This window comes from Myotis nattereri (assembly GCF_964212035.1).
Source record: "Myotis nattereri genome assembly, chromosome: 4".
Lineage (NCBI taxonomy): Eukaryota > Metazoa > Chordata > Mammalia > Chiroptera > Vespertilionidae > Myotis > Myotis nattereri.
In genome coordinates, this window is record NC_138079.1 from 41628017 (window position 1) to 41647945 (window position 19929).

General features: G+C 36.6%; 1 protein-coding gene across 1 annotated transcript in view; it reads right to left on the bottom strand.

Moving 5' to 3' along the window:
* Positions 1 to 4743: 4743 nt before the first annotated feature.
* The window catches only part of TBCA (tubulin folding cofactor A), a 62778-nt gene continuing 47592 nt past the window's right edge, over positions 4744 to 19929 (bottom strand). The window contains exons 2-5 of the mRNA XM_081088789.1: positions 18029 to 18134; positions 9041 to 9127; positions 6930 to 7004; positions 4744 to 4864 (exon numbers count right to left, since the gene is read on the bottom strand). Of these exons, the coding sequence (XP_080944915.1) occupies positions 4826 to 4864; positions 6930 to 7004; positions 9041 to 9127; positions 18029 to 18134 (307 nt within the window). The 3' untranslated portion in view covers positions 4744 to 4825. The remainder of the gene's footprint in view (positions 4865 to 6929; positions 7005 to 9040; positions 9128 to 18028; positions 18135 to 19929) is intronic.

Here is a 19929-nt window from a genome sequence, read left to right on the forward strand (position 1 = left end):
TTTTTTCTCAATAGGTAAATGACTTTCCTAATTCCATTTATTTATTATCCATTCTTTACCACTAACTTGAAATGCCACTTCTATCAGATACTTAATTGATAAATACTTTGGGCTGGTTTGGGTTTTCTATTATATTGACTGATAGTTTACTCTTATGCTGGTTTAAATTGAGTAGTTTTAAGTTTCAATAAACAACTGTCTTACCTCCCACATTTATCCCCTCTTCTCCTTATTAATTCTCCATTTTCAAGATTTTCTCATCATTTATTTTTCTCTATGTCTATAATTTTGATAATTGTGGCATTACACTTATATATTAATTTGTGGAGAATTGCCAGCTCTGAAATGTTCTCACTGTGTCTTAGATTTCCTATTTCCCAATACTCTCACTTCATAATATCAATTTAAAATTCTTTGTTAATTAGTTTCATCAATGTTTTTCTTCTAGCTTTTTCTTTTTATATTGAAGTTTTTTTACTCAGCTGACATTTATTTTGGTGTGAGAGGTGAAAGAGATCCAGCTTTATTGCCCCCCCCCCGCCCCCAAATGGTTAGCCAGTTATCCCAAAGTGATTTAATAATCTACAGGGGTCTGAAATAATCTTACCATATACTAAATTTTCAGATACATATTTCTGTTTGCTTTCTGGACTCTATTCTCTTTGATCTTCTATTCTTTTACCATAGTTTAATTATTGCAACTTGACAGTTTTAAGTGAGCAAAGCTAGTTATCCTTCATCCCCTTAGGCTTTCATATGTTTTTTCCAGCCATTATTACCTGTTTAAAAACATTTTTCTAATTGGATTTGAGAATAATTTTCTAAAATCCCCTCTCCTCTCTCCAAACCTTGTATTCTATTTTACTGAATTTACAGATTGACACAGGGAGAAACCACATGTTGACAATATTAACTTTCCATAAACAGTACAAGTCATTTTTTAAAATGCCTGCTATGACTCACAGTGGCGGTTTACAGCAGGTCCTCGGGTTACGTCGGAGATCCGTTCCTACAGTGAGATGTAACACGATTTTCGCCCTAAGTCAGAACCCCCCACATAAGCACCTACATCACTCACATGGAGCACATACACAGCAGTAATGAAGTGAAACAGTAAAGAAAATATAAAAGAAAGATAACAATTCCTGACCTTTACTTGTGGTAAATAAATAATAGAAAACATAAAGCACATATGTACATACGTCGAAATGGTGGAACTTTTTTTTTTTTTTTTATAAATAAATGGGAGATGGCGAGGCAACCATGAAACGATGTTCGTTGAGTCTGACGGAACCCGAGGACTGTCTGTATTTTCCCATTATATTTGGTTATTGCTGGCATATAGAAAAGCTTTTGGATTCTATGTATTTCTATCACTTCAACTCAAACTAAGTGGCTTAAAAAAGCAGAAATTTATTGTCTCACAGTCTTAGAGGCTGAAAGTCCAAAATTTAGGTTTTGACAGCCATACTCTCTTTCTCAAGAGATCTAAGTGAGAATCTGTTTCTCCTAGTGTCACCTTGGTGTCCCTTGACTTGCAGCTGAATAATACCAATCTTGCCTGTTTTCATATGGCCTTCTCCATATCCTCACACTGTCTTATTAGGATATCAGTCATATCAGATTAGGGGCCTACCTTACTCTAGCAAGACCTCATCTTAACCAATATCTGCAAGGACCCTATTTCCAAATAAGGTCATATTCTGAGGTAGTGGGGGTGGGGATTTCAACACATCTTTTGGTGGGACATAATTCAACCCATAACAATTCTATATATTCATTTTGCAAGTACCCACTTTAATTTCCTCATTGCTTCTAATTATTGTAAGGATGACAGACTCGTGTTTTCCTGATATATATCTTATCAACTGCACATGAAAATAATACCTTTTCCAATATTTTCATTTTTATCCTTTAATTTCATTGATCAGTACCTTATCACATAGTCAACAGGTACTCATCTTTAAAAGTTTTGCTTCATGCCCTGGTCAGATAGCTCAGTTGCTTGGAGCATCATCCTGATATGCCAAGGTTGTGGGTATAATCCCCATTAAGGGCACATGCAAGAATCAACCAATGAATGCATAATAGGGTAGGACAGATTGATGTTTCGCTCTCTCAAATCAATAAATTAAAAAATAAAACTTTTGCGTTTTTTGAAGTTTGAATTTGATTACTATTGAGGTGAAACATTAAAAAAAACTACCCATTTGCATTTCTTCATTTATGAATTGTGTATTTCTATGCTTTCTTTATTTTTTTATATAGTGGGAATTTTTTTCTGATTAATTTGAAAGGGCTCTTTGTGCATTAAAAATATTAACCTCTTGTGACATGATAGTACCAGCAGTCAACAGAAAGCACAAAACAAAGGTGCAGATCTACTGTAACACAAATTAATTTTACCTTTCTGTGCAACAGTCCAATATATGAACAAATACCTCTCATACTACAAGAGCATTAAGACTAACACTGAAGTGCAATGTAGAGTTATATAAAGCACTCTTGAAAATGTCAAGTACACTAATACTTATAACTTGTTTCATAATGCACCATTTCTAAAGCATTCAATTTCTTTCCAACTAAAGCACTCAAAAGATTATCAAGGACTAAATTATCTGATTAACCCTTTCATGCCAAATGCTTAACAGCTCTTGCTCACATGCATGTCAAGTTTATACTAACATTTAAAGCCTTGACTTGCCATCAAAGGATTAATCTGTCCTTGGTTTATCTAAATGACCAAATAATAAGATTTAAGATAACCAGCTGTAGAATATGTCCTTATTAAATTTGATAGAATTTTTAAAAAGCCAAGTAATGTAATGAAGTTTGCAAAGTAATTTAGATTAACCAGGTTTGACTGCTCAATTTGGAAGTGATTCAATATATAGGTATAAGCATAGAGACCATTTTTAAATATTAGGCTTTAACCAGAAAGTTCCTGACCAGAAAGTCGAAAAATGTTAAATAAACAACCTATATAAGTGTAATATGCAAATCGACCAAACGGCGGAACGATAGGTCGCTATGACGTGCACTGACCAACAGGGGGCAGACGCTCAATGCAGGAGCTGCCCCTGGTGGTCAGTGAGCTGCCATAGGGGGAGCACTGCTCAGCTAGGAGCTGGGCTGATGGCTGGTGAGTGCAGCGGCAGTGGCGGGAGCCTCTTCCACCTCCACAACAGCACTAAGGATGACCGAGGGCTCCTGGACTGCAAGAGGGCGCAGGCCTGGCGGAGGAACTGCCCCACCCCTGAGTGCATGAATTTTCATGCACTGGGCCTCTAGTCTATATTATAAAAGGCCAGTGGCCGTAATGCTGTAATGACCAAACGACTGGTCACCAGGAGGTGCATTGATGGGTCTCGCAGCATGGCAAGTCTCAGTCCCACCAGCGCAGCGGGTCTGGGTCTTGCGCGATTTCACGTGCTGGGCCTCTAGTATATATATATACAAAAGCCTAATATGCAAAGTGTCTCCTTGGGAGTTCCACCTACTGGGAGTTGGAGCGCTCACTATGACATACGCTGACCACCAGGGGGCGGCATGGAATGAAGGAAGGCCTCGGCTGGCAGCTGGGGAAGGGAGGCCCCAGCCGCTAGCCGCTAGGGGACCCTACTCGTGCACGAATTTCACGCACTGGGCCTCTAGTTATGATATAATGTTTTAACCATCTTTCATTACTCATCCCATTCCTTCCCAAGGAACTTTTTACATACTTATCCACCTGGAACAAAATAGGAATAAGGATAAATAACCTAGTTCTTAGGATGTTGATACCTCTCCAGAACGCAAATGTCCTAAAAGCCCAGCTGGAAAGCTGCTGTCCAGGCCTTTGGGGAAGTACTTTGATTTACTAGAACTGAAACCCCTTTAGCCAAGAATGTCCAAGTGAAATTCTAGAACTTAACAGCATTAAAACTAGTCTAGATTTGGTGACTTTACACATTCCACACGTTCTATTTCTATTTATCTATAAACTTTCCTAGAAATGATGTGCCCTTCGCTGTACAGAAAACTATAGAAAAAAGTTGGGCTTACTACTTGGTTCTATCACTTGTATGTCTTTGTTTTGCCTATCTATTCTACAGAAGCCATTGTATTATCTGTGCAAGGACTAAGGACACCTAACAAATGGTAAGTGATTATACTTTACCATGACACAATGTGTATAACTTTGTGCACATGCCAACAATGTGTATAACTTTGTGCACATTCACTTACACAACTACTCTGACAACTTAGAAGTTTTATAGATGGAATTTTTACAAAAATCATCTTTTTATATATTATTGTATCTGGGTAGTGTTTTTCACAACCCAACAGCAGGTGGTCATGATGACTATTTAAAAAAAGGAACAGAATAAAAAACATCTGAGAAATTGTACATATTAAGATACTCCTTGTTTTATGTATATATAGACCCTGCATGCATGTATTGAGTCACAATGGAAAATGTTTCTTAGTGAAGTTTGTGATCTAAACAGCTTGAAAAGCTCTGTATTATGTTTGGGATGTGATGGAATCCTTCATAGCATTCTTTCTCTCACTCCAGAAGTTAGAGATGTTCTTGCTTTTCACTTATTCTACAAATATTTATTTAGCAACTGCTGTATGTTGGTTGGGGGTCAGGTGTTGGCAGCAGTGAGAAAAGGCAACATTACTTTTGGAAATTTCTATCTATTGTTACTCAGGTCTAGGATTTTAATAAAAGCTTAAAAACAAGTTAATGCTGAATTACTTACAACTGTTCTTAATTTAATGTGCCTCTTGGCCATAAAAATGTAAGCAGAATGTGTCAGAAATTCCCAGGAATAATCCTTCACAGAATGGTAAGCTTTTTGCTGCTTCTCATCAGTACCTGAAGAGAGATCCAGTATAAAATCTATAGTTGAGATAGGAATTGTCTAAAGATACACACACACACACACACACACACACACACATTTTTTTAATCTTTCTTTCTTTTTGGCAAGAAAATAATTTTTCCCATTAAACAAGATTCAGGCCCTGGCTATAAAACTTCCTTCAATATTATTTTTCTCTTATTTTTAGGGTTATCTATATCTATATCCAATGATATGTTCTCTTAAAGCTTTAATTGGTCGGTCAGTTAACCATTTGCTATGAACACATACAATATTTATATATTTAGCAAAAGATTGAAATGAAATGTTTTACATTTCATTAAAAAAAAACACACATGCAAATGCTTTCTTTAAATGATATCCTATTTGGAGAACTAAGTATACAAAAAAAAAGCCAACCTGTCCTGGTGATTAATAATTCCATTTACAAAATATTTTCAAGTCTCCTAGTACTAAAATCTCTAATATTGAACATTAGTATAAAATTTTATATTGTAATTATAGTTTTTATTTCCTCACTCTTATCCCCTACTCAAGTACTTTTAAAATGGCATATAATATGTTTTAAGATGATGACATCAATTTAGAAATGCTTCTTATGATGTTATTCTCTGATGAAGTAATTTTGTGCACATACAAAGATTTTATAAATGTTACATTCTGTGTTTTAAAACAAGAGTAGCCTTTATAAATAACATTAGGAAAGAACAGTATTATTTTCCCCTTCTCTAATCTTTTTGACATATCCAGTACATGTTTTGATTTCTAGTGATCATTTGCAACTTCCAAAATCAGACCAACCGTACTCTAATTATGTATTTTATAGCTGCAAAAATTCAAGTTTATTATTTTTTCAATTATTAGTTTTAAAGTTTAAATGCTATTATTACTATTTTGGTTCATTAGATCACTGCTCATGTTAGGCTGGTGATATAAGCTCATACACATTTTCTAAAAATAGAAGAAAACTAAATGAGTTGTCATATATTTTTAAAAAATAAACTCCCACGGTTAGGTAATGGACTTATAATTGTACTGAAAAAAAAACAAAAACCTTGTGATAAAGCAATGCCCTTTTCCAATTAATCAAAAATAATCCAGGTTTAGCTATGGCCAGAGTATATTTTGGAGCTGGTTCCTATCTTCCCAACTCTGTGCTCAGTGATGTCATGTTAATAGCTTAAAATCACTCACAGTGGTGGAATTTATACTACAAAAATCAGCAAAAGCTACAACTGAGAGGTTCCTCTCCCAACTCGAAGAGCCATTAAACATTTCCCAGCAAACCAATGGACAATAATTATTATTCCCTTAAAATACAATTCAATTCTTTATTGTTCATAGGAATCTTATTTGAATGGTTGGTGTTTTCTGTGTAAATCTGTCTTTCTGGAAAAAAATTTAAATGTTTCCCATTAGTTTATAATAATGAAACTGTTAGGCTTTGAAGGCATAAATATGTGAGGCCTCATCCATAGAGAGGTTCTTCTTTTCTTATTAGGGAGATATACCCTATTCAGAATAAATTGTTAAAATTTAGATTTTTATGTAGAAAAAAATCAGGACTCAATACTGATGTTAGTTCATGCATTTATTCACCAAATATGTATTATTTATTTTTCAAATATGTATTATTTCTACTTCTTTTCCCTATGCCAGGCATTGTTATAGGTACAACAGTGAATAAAAATAATAAAATTAAAAAAAATTTTTTTTGGATTTTTGTCTAAAAAAATAAAATGGTATTGATACCTGTTTTTAACTCAAGCCATGCTTATGAAGCAATCGAACAGATTTTAATTTTGTCAAAAAAGTCTGTGATTTAATAATGAAAGGTTAATTAAAATATTTTGTAAAAAAGTATAAAATAAACAATTTTATTAGACGAATTCATTTATTGGACACATTAAATTAGGCAAAGAAAAATATATGCAACTGCATAAAAAGAATCACATTCTCATCCTACTTGAACACACAGCAGTGGTCAAAACTAATAAAATGTGGAATGAATCCCAGGATTAATGGCAAAAAAGCACCCTCTACAAAAAAGCTTCAGACCTCTAACTTCACTGAATCCAGTACTAAACGTGCTTCTTTATATTCCTCAGCTTCTTCCAATTCTTTTTCATTTTCCTGAAATGAAATATAATGAAAGGAAGTTTATCTTTTCAAAACTTTAGTACTTTATTTTTCTCAAATATTACAAACCATCAATGTAAACAGCTCAAAAATTAAAAGAAAAAGGAACCCAAGCTTTTCTTACAGGTAACAATGGACATAGGTTTGGTTTGGTTTCACTGTGTATTCTCACATCATAAGTGAAAAACATGTAAAGCTATTGACATTAAGTGAATAAAAATTTAAGAAAAAAACTTTAAAAATTTATTCTTGTCAACACATCACAATACAAAAGGGATTTTTTATTAGTCATGGACTAAAAGTTAAACATGATGATTTATTAACGTGCTACATATATAATAAAATTTAAAACAAAATAACCCTTCAACTAACTACTCACAGTGACAAAGAAAACTACTGGTGTCACACCAAAGTTAAGTACAATCTTTGAATTATAAAACTGAAATGCCTGCTTATTAATGAGCATTATATACCCTACTACAAGGAAACAAAATACTAACATCTTTCCTTTTCTGATATATAAAGACTGAAATTTTCCTTGATACTTTATACAGAAAACTTTTACTGGTAAAAAATAAATGAAATAATATTACATAAGTTATTATGCATAGGAAACTTTGCTTGGTTTTTAATAAATAAATAAAGCTATGGTCAGTAATTCATGTCAGGTCAATAAAAGATGGAGCTATATAAGTTACAGAGCAGAGGGAGTAAAATGTGTATTTATTTAATATAAAACAAAGCAAAAGGAGTAAAAATTTCTTAATTCAGACTACTAGTATAGCTAAGAATTTCTTAAACCTCTATTATATCTAAACATGTCTTTGTTCTCGCTCAGTAAATATAAGCTCTTTGAGGGTAGAGATATTGTTGAATACATCCACGAATACATCATCCAAAGACAAAACTATTTTTTTCAAGCACTTTCTATTACTTTCTCAGCTACTAGATTCACGAGAGAAAAAAGTCATTTAAATTGTTAGGAAATACAGATGGTGCTTCTGTCTCTGGGTGTATTTTAATAGAGTAATTATTTCCTGCTTTCATCTACTTTTATTTCAAAATCTTAGCTTCATTTTTGGCTGTTAAGGAAAGTTATCCTGCCTTTAAAAGGTTCTGACAGGTAAATATGGAGCTCTATGTCAAAATTAAAGTAAAATGTGAACATTGCTCTCTCTCTCTCCAGATTCAGTCCTAATACTATTTTGGTGGGAAAACAAATCTCATTCTTTCAAAGAATACATATGATCATCCTGAAAAAGCCTCACATTATTATTGTTATATAGAGAACGACTATGAGTCAGGAGACAGCTGTGTAGCTAGTAATTAATATTAGCTCAAGGAATATAAATATAAAATAAGATTAGTAAATGTTAGAATTCATCAAATTATTATTAAACAATAGTAACAACTGGCTTGTATGTAGTATTATACTTTAATCTGTGTTAGGAAGGGAATAAGATGACTTTTAATTATTCTTAGAATTCTTTATAAAATGACTCTACCACTGTATCACAAGGCATTTATAAAGCAAGTTTAATAGTGTTATCCACCTCCAAGTTAGTATGAGAGGACTGTCTATATTATAGGGTTTGTTTTCCACTTAAATTAATTAAGGTTTCAATCTGAAAGAATTCCAGATCCTTTTTATTATGCCAAATTTATTTGAAACATCTGGATCTTCTAAAATTTCAAACAATGTGTAAAAAAAGATCTTCATGTATCAAAACCAAATAATTCAAGATGCTGGGGTACATTATTAGTACCATGAATACCTAACATGTTAACTCAAATATATTTACTTAAGTTTAAATAAGCAGAATAAACATACTAGACATAGTAGTTTTACTGGAGGCATAACTTAAACACAATTTACAATCCATTAATTATTTTAAAATATACTAGTACACAGGGTAAGTGAACAAAATATGTCACCAGCTATTTTTCAGCATAAAATATTTAAAATTTTGGCCTTTTATATATTAAATTGAAAAAAATTTTAAACAAAAGACAGAGAAGTCTTTACTTACTAATATCTGCAGAAGATCAGTATATGCAGCTTCCAACCTGCGCTGACAATCTGGGATCATCATCCGGGACTCTTGCAGGATCTCTGCCTATAATAAGAGTATCTGTGAGACATGCAGAAATAATAGAACGTATGTGTTTAGCTAACACCTCTGTAAATGTTTAAAGTGATTTAGAGGAATCAGAAAAAAAATTATGGATATGTAAAACAGTTCAATATTTTAATTTAAATTGTGTTTATTAGAAGTTAGAATGACTATCATGCTGTAAAATATATAAAATACAAGTTATAGATCTAAATCTATTTGGTAATCACCTTTTTGTGCTAAGTGAAAATTAACTAGAAAAGCTTTCCATAGAGCATTTATTTTAAAAGGCTATTTAAAATAAACTATTTCTCCTGCTGTCACGAATCACCTTTATCCAAAATGGGATCAGCTGGTTATATAAATATCTCCTGCATCTTCTGAGTAATAAAGAAAAACAGTGTTCAGATAATATCACATGGAGATAATTACTGCATGAAAAAAGTTATTGAGTTATTGATCACATTGTGTGCACACTGCAGGAGGTTCTCACTGAAAGACAGAGGTAAAGAAAAATGAAAAGCAAAGACCAGCAGGTTCATATTTTTGATGCTTATCATGCATAAAAAGTTATTACTTATCCTTGTGCTTCATTTTAGGAGACAGATTATTCTCCCCATGTAGTTTGAGCCAAATTACCAACCTGGCACCCCTCTGAATCTGAACTTCTGCCTATTCCTCCTGAAGACAGACACTACAGAATTAAACACAGGAATATTTAACCCAGCAGATATTTCTGGACTTCAAATCATTCAAATCTGACGGTAACATATAAAATCATAAAAAAATATCAAATCAATGGCTGGGAAACCCAATCAGTAAGAGGGTAAATAAGTTAGTTTCAGATGTTGGACCTCAAGTAAGTCTTTTACCTAAGGTGGGGAAGAAGCTATATTTCCTTAAACTATTCTCAGAAAGTGACACAGATCTTTTATGTATTTATTTCCAAAAATTCATGTTTGGCCCTGGCTGGTGTTTCTCAGTGGTTAGAGCATTGGCTGGCACACCAAAGGGTCATGGGTTCTATTCTGGTCAAGCAGATATACCTGGATTGCAGGTTTGATCCCCAGCCCCAGTCGGAGTATGAGGGAGGCAACCAATCGATGTCTCTCTCCCACATCAATGTTTCTCTCTCTCTCCACCTCCCTCCCTCCCTCCCACTCTCTCTAAAAATCAATGGAAAAATATCTGTGGATAAGAATTAATAATAACAACAAAAAAGGACAAAAACTCATGTTTGATCAAATAACTTTGGTTAAATGGGTACAAAATCTGAACTTTTACTGAGAAGCTTTATTACCTAGCTCATATAAAACAAAGACAATTTAATGGCAATCATACTATATTTAACAGAAACTTTAATAAGTCCCAGTACCTTCCTTCCTTTCCCCAACAGTTTTGTCATAGCTCATACTGTAAAAAAATTCAGTAATTCAGTATTACAATATACACGGATGCTCTGTCCATATTTTTTCAGGTGAAAATTTATTGCTGACCTTGTAATTCTTTTACTAAGAAGGTACAGGTTAAAAATTTCAAATGTAGAATCATGGCTTTACTTCACAGCTAAGCATAGTATGCCTAGATATTTAATTGCTGTCACAATTATTTTTATCTGGTTTGAATACATGTGAAAAAAAATCAGTGGCTGGCACATTTCATTAGGTAAGCCATTCATATTTCCTCTCCTATGGACTTCCCTTGAGAATAGCTTATAGAAATTAAACAAGATGACACAAATAGAAAGAATTAGGTCAAACACATGATAAGCCAAAATGTATACTTGTAAACTTTTTTAAAGCTTTAGTAAGTTGTTGCTGAAATAAACTTTAAACAATGCTATCCAAAATAACTTCTACTCATTATTATTTTATCCATTCTCACAGAGCAAGAATCATCAAACAGTTTATGAAAATGGGAGTCTGACCTATGTGAGGACAAAGTTCAGTCTTTCCTGTACACCAGCTCCAATTCATTCATTAAGCAGCCTTTACAGCTGTAGAACACCAGGTACAGTGGATACAAAGATGAAAAAGAGAAGGTCTCCATCTTCCAATCCAGGATAGGAGCATAAACATGAAAACAAACATTTGACACTACTTCTATAAGAACATGCCACAGGGAGCCAAAGGCTTCTAGTAAAGTGGTGACAATGATTTGGAGTCCATAAACCACATTTCTACCAAGGTCATAAATCATATACTTTACCTTATAACAATGAATTATAACTGTCAGAAATAGTTTTAAAAGACAGTATATAAGGTGTGATTATATAGTAAAGACATACTCAAAATCCTTTCACTAAACAAAATGAGTATTACCTTTCAAAGTGTTCCCTTTGGGAGGAAGTCACTCAAATGAATGGTGCCTCTGTTGAAAATATCTGAATAAACTGTCAGTTTATTCTAATGCTATGACAAGATTGGAGTTAAGTCAGGATCTTGACACAGATTGGGAGGTACAAGGAACCTTTGGGGAACTCAACAGGATGCAGTCCCACTAATGTCTTTCTTTTAAAACAAATTACAATTTTTTGCGGAAGTTATTCAGATAAAATGAAAGTTATGGGAGGCTTAGCAAGGCTCAGATTATAACAATGAATAAACACTGAACTAAAATCTGATCAATTTCTTTTTTTTAAAAATATATTTTATTGATTTTTTACAGAGAGGAAGGGAGAGAGATAGAGAGTCAGAAACATCGATGAGAGAGAAACATTGATCAGCTGCCTCCTGCACACCTCCCACTGGGGATGTGCCCGCAACCCAGGTACATGCCCTTGACCGGAATCGAACCTGGGACCCTTCAGTCCGCAGGCCGACGCTCCATCCACTGAGCCAAACTGGTTTCGGCTGATCAATTTCTTTTAAACTCAGATGGAGAATCAGAGTCAGAAGGGACATAAGTGGTCATATAGTTCAATCTCAATTTACATATTAGAAAGTCAAGTCCCAGAGTGATTAGCTAAATGATAGGGTCTGCTCATAACTCTGATTTCAACTCTATCATGTGAATTAGTGGTCGTGGTAGCAAGTCTCCATTGTGGCCCACAATGATCCTTACTTCCTGGAATTTCTGCCTTACGCAGTTACCTTACACATTGAATTTGGGTTAGCCCTATGTGACCAACGGAATGTAATGGAGGTGGGATTCTGGGACAGAAGACCAGAGGCTAGATCTTAAGAAGCCTTGCAGCTTCCACAAGGGCTTCTTGGAATGCCCTTGGAAAATCCTTCTCTCAAACAAGAAGAAATTCATTTGACTTATGTTTGTGATTACTGCTAAATGGTTACGGATGTAAGAAGAATCCCATGAGTCAAAAATAATCTGGTCCCTTAAACCCTGACAAGAACACTAATTACTTTAAATATAAATCATCTAAATTCACCAGCTAAAAGACAAACATTCACAGAATGGATCCAACTTTTTGCTGTCTACAAGAAACTCACTTCAAACATAACAAAATAGACAGATTGAAAAGAAAAGGATGAAAAAAAAGAGATATCATGCACACATTAAAAAAAAGGAGTGGCTCTATTAATATGTAAATCTTATGAAGATTTGTAGGATTTGAAGAGCTGTTAGTTCATCAAGATCAACATATTTGGGACATATTATATTTACACGTATTCAAATCCTCCCCAATTTATGAATAACCGACACACAAACGTCCTTTGTATACACACACAGAGGAGGGAGGCTCTCCTAGAAGCTCAAGAAAATAAAAAGGTTTTCTTCCTGAATAGCTTGGGGAAGAAGATGTTTCAGGTGCCACTGCATTCGTTTTGCACCACAAAAAGCAACTACCTACAGAAAAATCCACTTTAAGTGATGACGTTTGCAAAATTAAGTCTGGATTAATTGTGCACTATAACCATTTGTAACATAATTTATAGGGTGAAAACCACTGAGAGCTCATAAAGCTGATTTAAAATATAAATCTTGAGATTAATCTGTATATATTTGTTCATACTTTCCTTTTACCTAGTGTCATCTGGATTTTATTCTCGATGCACTGGACTTTGGATTTTAAAGAAGTGAATTTGAAGAGATCAATCTGGGTGTTGTGGTAGGGAAGGAATAGAGGGTGTCAAGAGACAGGTATGCCAACCAGGAGGCTTTTGCAATTGTATAAGCAACAGATGATAGTGAACTGGACTAGGATAGTGGCAGTAGAAAGAAATAGAGGGAATAAGAAACAGGACTTGATGTTATTAGATGTGGTTATTAGAAAGAAAGAGACGTATCAAGAAGGGACCCACTAAATTTTTAGTTTGGGAATCTGGATGGGTGGAAGTAACCATTTACAAGAGAGGAGGAAAATAAGAGAGGAGATAGCTTTTTGTTTTAGGACAGTGATTCTCAACCTTCTGGCCCTTTAAATACAGTTCCTCATGTTGTGACCCCCAACCATAAAATTATTTTCGTTTCTACTTCATAACTGTAATTTTGCTACAGTTATGAATTTTAATGTAAATATCTGATATGCAGGATGGTCTTAGGTGACCCCTGTGAAAGGGTCGTTCGACCCCCAAAGGGGTCGCGACCCACAGGTTGAGAATCGCTGTTTTAGGGGAATGGGTTGGGTTGAGGGAAGATCAAGATTTTTATTTTGGACAACCCCGAGGATATGTGAAGCAGGTAATTAGTTGAATATCTATGTATATGTATATGTATATGTATATGTATATGTATATGTATATGTATATGTATATCTGTATCTGTATCTCTGGAGTGGTCAGGCCCAGGGATATAAATTTGGGAGATACTGGCACTAGGGATTTGGGGGATTTTGTTTGTTGTGTTATTGTTTTTAACTTCATGACTAAAAGAGTACCTGAACTGTATACATCAATAAATATCTGTTGAATGAGTAAATAAATGGGCATAAAGATGGTACTTAAAGTTATAGGAGATTACATAGAGAGGGATTTTAGAAATCTTAAAGGTTTAATAAAATGTGTGTGTGTGTGTAGAGGTGGGGTAGATAAATAAGTGGAGGAGGAGGGAGAGAGGAAAAAGAGTTTCAGTAAAGGAAACTGAGGAATACTGGCAGTGTAATAGAAAGGAAACCAGGAGACTATTCTATTAAAGATGCCAATATAAAAGTGTGTGTCAAGGAGAGAGTGGTTACTGTGTCAAATGCTGTTGAGGTTACATAAGGGAAAGAAATAACAATGTCACTAACGGCTGTAACCAGGGCTAGGGCATGCAATTCACTCTAATATGAAAGAAGGTGCTATGGGTACAGATGTCGGTAGGTTGATAGATTTTGTGGTGGGAATATGAGGAAGTTCCCCTGATATCCTCTTTTTTTGTTAGCCTAGAATGAATATTCAATAAATGCTATCATGGGAGTAAATAAGATGTTATGGGAGCACAGAGGAGGGGCACCTAACGCAGCACTGAGGTGGAGTGTAGGGGAGGTGTAAAGGGTGAATAGGAATTAATAAGGAGAGGGAAGCTAAAAGGAGTAGGAAGAACAGCCCAGACGTGTGCAAATATCTCAGAGGCCTTAAAGGAGAAAGAGCATGTTCAGGAAACTAAAAGGCAGAAACTAAGAGGTCCAGGTAGGAATTGGCAAGAGATAAGGTTGTAGAGATAAGCAGGTATCAAAATCAAGAAAAGCCTCGTATGCAATGCTAAGGAGACCAAAATCTGTCATGAAGATAATCAAAAGTAGCTACTGAAAAAGGTAAAGTATATTTTATTTTGGTGGTCTTTACATCAGTTTGGGGAAATATTTGTGAATTTAAATATATTTAATACTAGAGGCCTGGTGCATGGATTCGTGCAAGGGGGGGTTGGGCTCTCAGCCTGGCCTGCGCCCTCTCGCAATCCAGGACCCCTCGGGAGATGCCCAACTGCCTGGCCTACGGGGATCGGGCCTAAACCGATAGTTGGACATCCCCTGAGGGATGTAGCAGTGTACCAAGCAGCAGGCGGCCAGGGAGGAGCCCAAGCCGGGGTCAGGCACTGCGCCACTTGCACTCATCCGGGCTCGCTGCATCTGCTGCTGCTTGGTAGTGCTGCCGCAGAGTTGGAAGAGGCTCCTGCCACCGCAGCTGCGCTCGCCAGCTGTGAGCCTGGCTTCTGGCTGAGCAGTGCTCCCCCTGTGGGAGCGCACTGACCACCGGGGGCAGCTCCTGCATTGAGCGTCTGCCCCATGGTGGTCAGTGTGCATCATAGTGACCGGCCAACCGATCATTCTGGTCGTTCAGTCATAATGGTTGCTTAGGCTTTTATATATAGAGATAGATAAGATTAGGTCATTTTTATATTTAATACTTAAAATTGGAGAGGCAGAATAACTTAATGGTTAAGAGTACAAGTTCCGGCTTTGTGGGGGAAACCAAGATGGCGGCATAGGTTAACGCCAGAGATTGCTGTCTCGAACAACCACTTCAAAAAACAACTAAAAGATGGAACGGACATCATCCAGAACCACAGGAAGACTGGCTGAGTGGAAATTCTACAACTAGGAGGAAAGAGAATATCATACCCAGACTCAGAGGAGGCGCAGTGCTGAAGTGAAATACTGAGGTGCGGAGTGCGCGCGGAGCGGGCTGGCGGCAGAGGGCGCGGGAGGGAGTTTCAGACTCTGAGCTCCAGATCCGGGCAAGTGTCTAGGGACCCAGACTCAAACTGGAGAAGCGGGACTGTCTGGCTTCGGTCGGAACTCGAAGGCAGCTTTCTCTCCGAGGTTTGCAGCGGTTGCTGGGACTCTGTGAGGCAGAGCCCCTAGGGACGGAACTGAGAGCAGCCATAACTGCTCGCTCTGGCCCGCCCTGTAGATCCCCGGGGACCCGCCCCGCCCAAGCCCTGCGCAGAGCCATTTGCTGGATAGCCTCAGGCAAACGCTAGATTAGCACCGCCCTAGAGATCCAGCACAGAAGCTATCCCACTGCAGACACAGCGGACTCTCATAGCCAGTTAGCCTGGAGGTCAAATCACCCCCGGTATTGCCGACAACAATCAAGGCTTAACTACAACAAGACTGCGCACAAAGACCACTAGGGGGTGCACCAAGAAAGCATAAAAAATGTGGAGACAAAGAAACAGGACAAAACTGTCAATGGAGGATATTGAGTTCAGAACCACACTTTTAAGGTCTCTTAAGAACTGTCTAGAAGCCGCCGATAAATGTAGTGAGAACCTCAAGAAATCTAATGAGACCCTCGATGTTATGATAAAGAACCAACTAGAAATTAAGCATACACGGACTGAAATAACGAATACTATACAGACTCCCAACAGCAGACCAGAGGAGCGCAAGAATCAAGGAAAAGATTTGAAATGCGAAGAAGCAAAAAATAACCAACCAGAAAAGCAAAATGAAAAAAGAATCCAAAAATACAAAGATAGTGTAAGGAGCCTCTGGGACAGCTTCAAGCGTACCAACATCCAAATTATAGGGGTGCCAGAAGATGAGAGAGAGCAAGATATTGAAAACCTATTTGAAGAAATAATGACAGAAAACTTCCCCTACCTGGTCAAAGAAATAGACTTACAGGTCCAGGAAGCGCAGAGAACCCCAAACAAAAGGAATCCAAAGAGGACCACACCAAGACACATCATCATTAAAATGCCAAGAGCAAAAGATAAAGAGAGAATCTTAAAAGCAGCAAGAGAAAGAAACTCAGTTACCTACAAGGGAATACCCATACGACTGTCAGCTGATTTCTCAACAGAAACTTCGCAGGCCAGAAGGGAGTGGCAAGAAATATTCAAAGTGATGAATACCAAGAACCTGCAACCAAGATTACTTTATCCAGCAAAGCTATCATTCAAACTGAAGGTCAGATAAAGAGCTTCACAGATAAGGAAAAGCTAAAGGAGTTCATCACCACCAAACCAGTATTATATGAAATGCTGAAAGGTATCCTTTAAGAAAAGGAAGAAGAAGAAAAAGGTAAAGATACAAATTATGAACAACAAACATGCATCTATCAACAAGTGAATCTAAGAATCAAGTGAATAAATAATCTGGTGATCATAATATAATCAGGGACATAGAAAGGGAATGGACTGATTATTCTTGGGGGGGAAAGGGGTGTGGGAGACGTGGGAAGAGACTGGACAAAAATCGTGCACCTATGGATAAAGACAGTGGGTGGGGAGTGAGGGCGGAGGGTGGGGCGGGAACTGGGAGGAGGGGAGTTATGGGGGGGAAAAAGAGGAACAAATGTAATAATCTGAACAATAAAGATTTAATTAAAATAAATAAATAAATAAATAAATAAATAAATAAATAAAATAAGTGTTGGAATAAAAAAAAAAAGAGTACAAGTTCCAGAGCCAGTGTCCAAAATGCCACTTAATAGTTGTGTGACCTTGGGCAAATTATTTGACCTGTGTTTCAGTTAATTATTATTAGTTAATGTGGTATTCTGTAGATGTTAGCTATTATTTTTTTTTTTAATATTTTTTATTGATTTCAGAGAGGGAGAGAGAGAAAGAAACATCAATGATGAGAGAGAATCATCGATTGGCTGCCTCCTGTATGCCCCTCACTGGGGATCGAGCCCGCAACCCAGGCATGTGCCCTTGACTGGAACTGAACCCAGGACCCTTCAGTCCACTGGCCGACACTCTATCCACTGAGCCAAACCAGGTAGGGCAGCTATTATTATTTAAGATATAATTTTACCTGCTTTTAAAAAATATTTTTCTTGCCTTTTTCTTTTCTTTTTTAATACTTTTATTGATTTCAGATAGGAAGGGAGAGGGAGAGAGAGAGAGAAACATCAATGATGAGAGAGAATAATTGATCGGCTGCCTCCTACATGCCCCCTACTGTGGATTGAGCCCGCAATCTGGGCATTACCCTGACGGGAATTGAACCACAATCTTTAGGTACATGGGATGACTCCCAGCCAACTGAGCCACACTGGCAGGACTTACCTGCTTTTTAAGGGCATAATTTTCACTATCTTCAGCTTTCATTTTTTCAATCTTTTCTTCTTGTTGTTTTGCTTCTTTTTCATACATCATTTTTTCTTTGGCCAATCTAAAAATAAGCCAAAAACTTTTCAGAGAATTAATTCTATCAAACAGACCACAAGAAATAAAGAAACTATCCTATATAATAAAAGGCTAATATGCAAATCGGCCAAACAGTGGAATGACCGGTCGCTATGATGTGCACCAACCACCAGGGGGCAGACACTCAATGCAGGAGCTGCCCCTGGTGGTCAGTGCGCTCCAACAGGGGTAACGCCGCTCAGCCAGAAGTCGGGCTCACGGCTGGCGAGCGCAGCAGCAGTGGCGGGAGCCTCTCCTGTTTCTGCGGCAGTGCTAAGTCAGACATCCCCCGAGGGCTCCTGGACTGTGAGAGGGCGCAGGCCAGGCTGAGGGATTCTCCCCCCCCACTCCCCCAAGTGCACGAATTTCATACACTGGGCCTCTAGTGTAAATATAAAACACTTAAAATACTAGATGGGGAGTAGGGAAGAAGAAAAACGTTGTATCCATTTATGTATGATCTCCATGCCCGTTAAGTCCTACCTACATCTGCCTAAATCAAGTGCAATCTGTCAAAACATGCAATTCTTAAATTTTTAAAAAATATATTTTTATTGATTTCAGAGAGGAAGGGAGAGGGAGAGAGAGATAAAAACTTCAATGAAGAGAATCATTGATCGACCTATTGGGGTTTAAGCCCACAACCTCGGCATGTGCCCTAACCGGGAATCAAACTGTGACTTCGTGGTTTATAGGTGGAGGCTCAATCACCAAGCCATACTAGCAGGGCCAATTCTTAAAGTTTTAGTTAAAAAACATATCCCATTATAACCACTGTATTACAATGTAAAAACAACACTCAAAATTATTATGTACTAACATTTCTGTCTTGCTTTTAAATGTTTTCCAAACTTTTATAAATGTACTTGAAAGAACATAATGTAAAAGCTCAGCTTACAAGAATAAAAAAATCAGTTTAGTGCATCCCAAATCCAAAACAAAGAAAGATTAGATTATTTTCAACAACTGAATTGTTTGACAAGAATTCACTGTACACATAATTTGATGCCCAACCTTCCTTGTGTGAGAAACTGGGATAGATAGTTTAGACATGGTTCTTTAGACAAGTAATAAAAACAAAACAAGTATTTATTTACTAAAGCAAGAAAAGGTAGCGATAGAGATCAGGCAGATTTTAAACAATAAAGAATAGAGCAATACAAAGTTCTACTGATTATACCTTAGATAACCAAAATTAGATTAATCATAACAGCTCAACCTCCCCTAATTTTGGTTACATAAATTTTAATATAAAAGTATAGCCCTGGCCAGTGTGGCTCAGTTGGTTGGGCATTGTCCCACGCAATGCAAGGTCTCTGGTTCGATTCCCCATCAGGGCACATGCCCAGGTTTGGGCTCAATCTCTGGTGTGAGGTGTGCAAGCAGCAGCCAATTGATGTTTCTCACATTGACATTTCTCTTTCTCTTCTCCCCCTCTCCCTTCTCTCTCTAAAAATCAATAAAAAAATCTTTAAAAAAATTGCTTTCCAAAATGGTGATATCAATTAATACTGAACCTGCAATGTATAAAATTTCCTATTTCTTCCTTTCATCCTGGTGAACAACTGTAATTGTCAAAATTATTAAATTTCTCATCAAGTATATACTATACTGAAGTCTGCTATAGTCATAGTCTGTGTCTATTTGGCTATGTGTTCACTAAAAATAAAGTCTTCTGGTCACTAAAAAAATTATTAAATTTCTGACAATAAGAAGAGTGCGAAATGGTATTAAATTGTGGTTTAAAGTATTAATTTATTAAAACAGTAATTACTGTTGGT